Source organism: Panthera tigris, chromosome C2 (genome assembly GCF_018350195.1).
Source record: "Panthera tigris isolate Pti1 chromosome C2, P.tigris_Pti1_mat1.1, whole genome shotgun sequence".
In the NCBI taxonomy this organism is placed as follows: domain Eukaryota; kingdom Metazoa; phylum Chordata; class Mammalia; order Carnivora; family Felidae; genus Panthera; species Panthera tigris.
In genome coordinates, this window is record NC_056668.1 from 143,315,688 (window position 1) to 143,322,901 (window position 7,214).

General features: G+C 39.1%; 1 protein-coding gene across 1 annotated transcript in view; it reads left to right on the top strand.

Annotated features, from left to right (window-relative positions):
* The window catches only part of ZCWPW2 (zinc finger CW-type and PWWP domain containing 2), an 82,373-nt gene extending 78,673 nt beyond the window's left edge, over positions 1-3,700 (top strand). The window contains 1 exon segment of the mRNA XM_015544438.2: positions 3,071-3,700. Within this exon segment, the coding sequence (XP_015399924.1) occupies positions 3,071-3,232 (162 nt within the window). The 3' untranslated portion in view covers positions 3,233-3,700.
* Positions 3,701-7,214: the final 3,514 nt, after the last annotated feature.

Sequence of the window (7,214 nt, forward strand, 5' to 3'; positions counted from 1 at the left end):
TTGTTTTTTGGATCTTTGAGTTTGGGATGAAGAAAGAGTGGAAGGAGCTCACAGTAGTCGGTCGGGTGCCACCGTAGAGAGAAGTGCCTACCGCTGCCAATTTCACAGTCAGGAGAGGAGGCTGGATAAGAGCAGCTTGCTAGGAAATCTGCCCTGCCTGGTTCATGCACAGAGACAACTTCTGTAGGGACAGACCTCATTATTAACACTCTGGAGGTAGAATTTTTCGTTGGAATACTTTTCACCATTCATAACTAGATTTGTCTTTTTTTTTTTCCTTTTGGCTAGCTATGTTGGACTGAGAAAGGCCATGCATGCTTACTTTATTCAGTTCTTATGTGTGATAACATAAATTATCAAACTTCCCAGCAAATCAGCTCCGTGTTTGTGCAAATAAAATGAGGGTACAAGCCTAGGTCATTAATACAGAGCAGCAGTGTGGTAGGTATGAGAAAAATAAGTCATAAGGCAGACACTTCTTCAAGGCAGTACAGCTGTTCTCCAGATAGGAAGAAAAATGGCAGCAAGAAGTCATGTATCCTTAAGGTCTCATTCATTCTCTCATTCATTCATTTAGATATATGCTGTGCCTGGAGTCCAGAGAACACAACGGTTGGGAGTTCTTACTCTGGAATATAATACCAATGTCCTAACCCCAGTCCTGCCAGGGAGGACTTGTGTGATTTGGCACAGTTGCTTATCACTTGCCCAAGAGGATTTCTTTGTGGGTTAAATAAGGCAAACCGGGAAAAGTACTTTGCACAGTAACTGACACCCAAGGTTAGCTGTTATTACAGATGAGAATTGGCAATGGCAGTCCCTGGAGAGAGTAAGTGCTGAGACTTCCTTACTTCCTCTCTTTTCCCACATTCTCCTGTTGAGCAACTGCCCATTCCCGAGTCTGTCTCTTCTCAGATGCTGGAAAAGGTGGATTTATACGTGGACAAGGTTGTTTACCCACTTTGGCAGACTGCCCAATTGCATGATTTCATTCAGAACTTCAGCAAGAATAAAGATGATTCGTAAACACCTCCTTTACCGAGTTGGAAATCAAAATATACAAGATTTACAGTTAAAGAGAGCAATACACCAAAAGGAAATAAAATTAATGCTAAAAACTCTTACCACATTGAAAACCATAGTTTTCTTAAGTAGCACCAGCCATATCAACTTGTGCCTGAATTTGTACCGTTGTGAATGGCATTTTTCCAATTAGAGTTCCTTTTTGAAAAAAACAATTTTTTTTCTTTCTATTGATCTTACCTTTTGTCAAACAGGATCTGTAGATTAGCAACATATATGTTATAGACATATAATTAATATACAATTAGTCTTTTCCAGCAAATGTGCGCTTTGTTTGAGCACCATATGGTTTTGTGCAACGTGTTTTCAGTGTTTGCAGTTTCTCTTCTCAAAAATACAGCCAGGTTGATTTTTTATAGAGATGTCCTGGAGCTTTTACAGCCACAGAATTGGCTTCTATTTTACCATTATAACTAGTAACTTGATAGAACAGAAAATTACTTTGGATTTTTATTCCTTAAGGTAAAATACATAGTTTTAATATATCACCAGGCAGGAGCTTGCTTTTTGTTTTAGATTCTTGTAATATTTTATGCTTTCAAAAGCCACTTAAGAATTGTAAAAATTAACCATCTTAACTTGCTGGCAGGCAGGTGAGTGCCTCCTGCAGACTGGTTCATAAGCCATTCTCCACACTGAGCTTTGTAAGTCTGGCATTCACACCAGGTTCTGTATATTTAGGGCCTTGTTCACTTTTAAATGAGAAGAATAGCAATGAAACCAACTATCAAAGCTGGGACAATTTTCAGTTTAAAAGAAAAGAAATGATCACCACAAGGGTTTCTTTTTTTTTTCTTCTTTCTTTCTTTCTTTCTTTCTTTCTTTCTTTCTTTCTTTCTTCTTTATTTCATTCATTCATTCATTCATTCAAGTTAATAGGGAAAATTAATATGGCTTCCAAAGTTAACACTGCTTAAAGCTGGAGCTGCGTTTTATTTGTAGGAGAAAGTGGCCTCTTATAAGCTAACACACCAAAAAGAGCCACCTGATAATTTTAAGGTGCTAAAGCATGTTTATTCTCTGAGCAGATTTGGTTAAACTATTTTCAAAGTTGTAAATTTGATGGTGTTTTCATTCAGGTTTGAGGTTGATAACTCTCAAGCATTTATACCAATGAGCGAGAGTGACAACATAAAAAAGAAAGCATACACACATGGATAATCAAAATTCGTTTCTATTTGTCATTGAAATGTTTTATGAGAATATTTTCCTCAGTAGAGTCACCTTCCTAATTATGCTCTTCCTTAGCATATTAACACTGGTTTTCATGCCCCAACTTTGTAAGCAAGAAGAGGAAATTAATATCAGATTTTTATAAAATCTTCCAGAATAATTCACAAATTAGATAAGCCATATACAAATAAAACAGAGTTTGCTGAATAATTATTTGTATTAAAAGGTACAGTTTTTGATGTTACATGAAAATACTTGTATAAATTACATGTATTTTTTTTTCTTAATTTCATGGAAGTTATCTCTACCTTTAATGAATCTTGAAGTTATAAATCTTGTATGTGTTTATGTATATCTGCACTGTTTTTACTTGTGTCTCTTCCCACTGAGCTAGATCAAGCTATCGCTATTTGTAAGTCATGCAGAGGCTTATGAGAAGATAGGCATAGAAGGTGTGACTCAAACAGTTTTAAGCTGTATTCCCTATAATAATAATTATAAAAATAAATAAATATAGAAAAGTCATAGAATGAAACTGATCATGTTTTTCCAACACGTAATATTAAACCTAAAAATGTATAATGTTGGGGGAAAGAAATACGACCTGAATAATAAGTTATTCTTATATGAACACATTTCTTGTACATTATACTCTACATGGGGATCATTATTTGACCACCAGCATAACAGAACACTTTGGGTAACTGCTGTGGCTTGTGGAGTTACTGACTACTTTACATTTGGTTCAAATAATTAAGCCGGTGTTCCAGTAAATTTGATATCGTTCTGATGAATTGTATGGTTATTTTTACAGTTATCTGAATGCAGCCCTGAAGTTCCTGCAGGCGGTCCATTTGAAAACCACTATGAAGAAGACTGTCTTGTAATTGATGGGATAAAATTAAAAGCTGGAGAATGTATTGACAATATAACTAACAAGTTTAAAGAAATAGATGCTCTAATGTCTGAATTTTAAGGTATTATTGATGTTTTCAAAAGTTAATTATAAAAAGTTACGTGTTTATATTTTTCCAAAGTCAAAAACTTGAAAACATGGAGGGAGATAGGTATATGTTATACCAAAGCTGCTATTTGTAACAACTTCCTGTTTTATGCTTTTAGAATATCCATTGTTTTGAGAGCCAATCAAATGGTCTTCAAGTTAGTGTTAAGATTTAGGATTTAAAAAAACAATTTAGCATTTAAGAAACCCTGATATTTGTATTTGTAGATTTTTTTTCTTGTTTGCCTTAATTTTAAAATGGTTTATGAAACTTTGCAAACACGTGCTTTACAATGATTATTTCGGCCCTTTATTCAAATGTGGCTATTTAGATGGCTGTCAAGGCTATTATAATTCTTCCATATAATTCAAGCATAGTAGAGATTGAGTATATGTATTGGTAGTGGAATTAAGCTACTATAAAATAAAAGGAAATAATAAAAAAAATTATTGTGTATTAGAGTTGGGGTTCTTCTCAAAGGTGCCAGTTGCCTTATACTGGAAATAATCATTTCAACCATGATTCCAAAACCTGATTAAGTAGAGGTGGGAGGCTGTGGAAGATCAGAATCCTGGATGCTTCCCTATTAAATCAGTATCTCTGAAGGTGAGGATGGAAACCATGATGAAAAATATAAGATTAAGTTAGGCATACTCACAATAAAAAAATTCTCACCGTTATAGGAAAGCAAAAAGTGCATCCTACAGTACCACTCCCTTAACGCCTCCCTGAAACCCCATTCCATAGGGATTCCCATGAGCAGTTTCAGTGGGTGTCCTTCCACATAAGTGTTCTAACGCACATCCATCTCTAGTACCCACTCTCGCTCGCTCTCCATGTCTCTCTTGGGGGAGTATGGGATCAGGGAAAGGGCATTCCAAGCACATCGAAACCGAAAACAAAGCTTGAGGAGAGAAGAGAAAGCAATTCAGCATCTTGGACCTATTGCTAGTTGAATTAGCTGGAGTAACCACATGCTGGTGTGAAGGTAGCCACAGCAGATGCGTAGCACTGTGCACACAGGCTAAGGGACTTGTACCTGTAGGGGCCAAGTGAAGAGTTTCAGACCGTGGAGTCCCTTTTACATTTCAGAAAGATCACACCAGCAGCAACACAGAGAATGGAGTGAGCAAGAGAGCACTGGAGACGGGGCTCCTTGTTAGGAGGCTGCTTGGGAAATCCAGTTGCAGGACTATGAGAACCTGAATATGGTGGTGCTATATGGAGAGAGCAGAACGGTTTCCAGCTGCATTAACATCAATGAGTGGATTATTAGGATTTTGAGAATGGAAATAGGCATGCGACAGTAGGGGGGAGGTGGGGTCGACTTCAGGGTTCTTGTATTCACAGTGCTGTTCCCTGAAGGTCAGAATAGGTGCAGATTAGAAGCGTGGGGCAGATACCACGTTTGGGGCCAAACTGTGTGAGTTCAGCAAAGGTTCGAAACTCTTCGTGCTTTGACAGAGCCTGCCTTTCAGAACCACGCCATGAGCCAGAGTGACTATGACTACTCTCTCACTGCATCATATTTACTTCTAAATGGTATCAAACAGTGGAAACTAAGGCTTCCTCTTTTTCTTCTAACACAATTTACTCCATAGCCTTTCAGAAAAACTTCGCCTCTTTCTCTCGCCGCTATGATGTTATATTCACAGCCTACAAAATGTGTCAAGAAGTAATCGATCCCATTTTCCTGTTACTTCTTAGAATCAACAATAAAATGACTACAATTGTATTTGAAAGACTTGACCCACAATTCGAGTGTTTGATCTAAGCCCCCAGGTGGTAGACTAATTAGATCACTTGCAGCTAATTCCTGTTGGTGGAATAGCCAGTGCTCTTCCAAGTTAGAGTCCATGGGTAAGACACTGAAATTTCCAGACTGAATTCATCTCTGCCATGTTCTAAGCTGCAGAAGTCCGGAATTTCCACTGAAGTCTTTGTGCACTTGGGCAGTTCAAATTGGTCCTGAGGACAAACATTTGGGTTGGCTCTGTCTGCAGAGGAAACTTCAATCTCCTTCCAAGAAGAGCCTCTTAGGGAAAAGGCCTTTTCCAAGAAGAGGACAGAGGGGAGCCTCTGTCCATGTGAGAATATAGCCTTTCAAATTTCCAGATAGAATGTGCTCAGGAAAACGGATGAAGGAGCAGTCAACTAACATCTCTGTCCTCAAGGCTGAGAATCCTGCCTGGCTGGCAAACCCTACCTGCTGGTAAAGACCCCATGTTCAGGGCAGGCCGCTCAACATACACCAGGGCATAGCAGTGGGACTATGGAAACACGATGCCTGCCTTCACGTCCTGGTGCCGCCGCCGACTCATTGGGAGACCTGAGGCAAGTTACTTAACTTCTCTGAGCCAGGGCTTTTTTCCATCTATAGAGTAGAAGTTGCTGTGAAAGGAAATGTATGAATAGACATAAAATGCATAGAGCAATCTTAACACACAGAAAACTATGCAAGTCATGACCATGATTGTTGTCTCAAAAGCATTTCTCTTCTGACTGCCTCTGCCTGGTTATCCTAGGCCTAAAGCCTAAAGCCTAAATGTGCTTCTTTCAGCAGAACCTGAGGTGATACACCTGCTTCTGGGGGACTGGGGCCAAAGACTTCTCTGACTATGCTGACTCCCAGGGCAGGCCTGGAGGTGGACAGTACCCTGCCTCTATAGCTAGGGCCTCCTGCTAGGCCCAGAGGAGGACATTATAAGGAAATTGTATCTGCTCATCAAGGGAGATTAAATTCTAAGCACACTAGTTATACCAAGTTTGATATGGGGGCTATAAAGCAGTATGTTAGGACCTTCTGCCTGAGCCTTTGGGTTGGAATAAGACCTCCTCTTTGTCTAGTTTGAGGAGTGGCTGACTAATCCTCTTTGCAGTGAATTGACCAGCTAGTCTGTAGCCTCCATGAACCTATGGAAGGGCTGGGTCCACCAGAAGCTGAGTCCCCACTTAGATCTACAGACTGTGGAAAGTTAAGCACCAAAGCCAACTCTGTTGCCCTATATTCTAGGAAGTCCTGGTCCATTTGCCTCATGCAGAAGCTGAATTTATGCAGGTATTTCCAGTGGTAAGAAGCTTAGCTCTATCTTTAGTGGAGACAGGCTACGTATTTTGACTTGTTGCCACCAGTGGGATAAAGAGAGGAGTGCACCCTTGCACTTGCAAAAGTCTGTAGTGTCTACAGCCTTGAATTTCCTGGCTCTGCAGTGGAGGGTGATGAGTCACAGATAGTTAATATGTCCACTAACAGACCTAAGCACTATCATAAACTATCTAGAGGCTTTGTGGAAAAAATTGGCAGTTAGCTCTTTTTGGAGGAAACTTTTATTCATGAAAACTGAAGTGAACTGTGTATTGCTTTTCATGGAACGAAACCATTCTATAACCTAATGCCTCTACCAAATAGCTGGCATTCCATAACTCCACCATTTATTGGGGTTAAGAATTGGTATAGTTCTGTTCCAGATACTTCCAGACCAGTAGAATTTGCATCTGTGGACATTCCAAGGGACAAAGGTAAGATTTTGAAAATCCAAAATAGAAATATCCAAATCCTGCTCTATTATATCTTCCTCTGTATGGTTCCAAGAAGAGGTCTAAACATAGTGCAATTAAAAAATTCTGAGTTCTTTTTTAGGGCTGAGCCAACTCTTGCTGTCACTTAGTAGAATTCTGAAAGAGTTGTTTAGTAAAGACAAATTTGACGTTAAGGTCCAAGTGGGATATTCTATGTACGCAAATCTAAATATTAGGATTTTCCCACCCACTGAGTGGTTGCATGGTATAGGCATGCAGAGTAGTGAGCAGCAAATGAAAGGGTAGGGGAGAGAGGAGAAACTTGTTTCCAAGAAAAATTCTGAAAGAATGAGTTGTTTTCTTTTAAATGCATATAGGAAAATACTATGAGAAAGGAGATATGCTCAGAACCAAACAAAATAAACACAGTTTGCA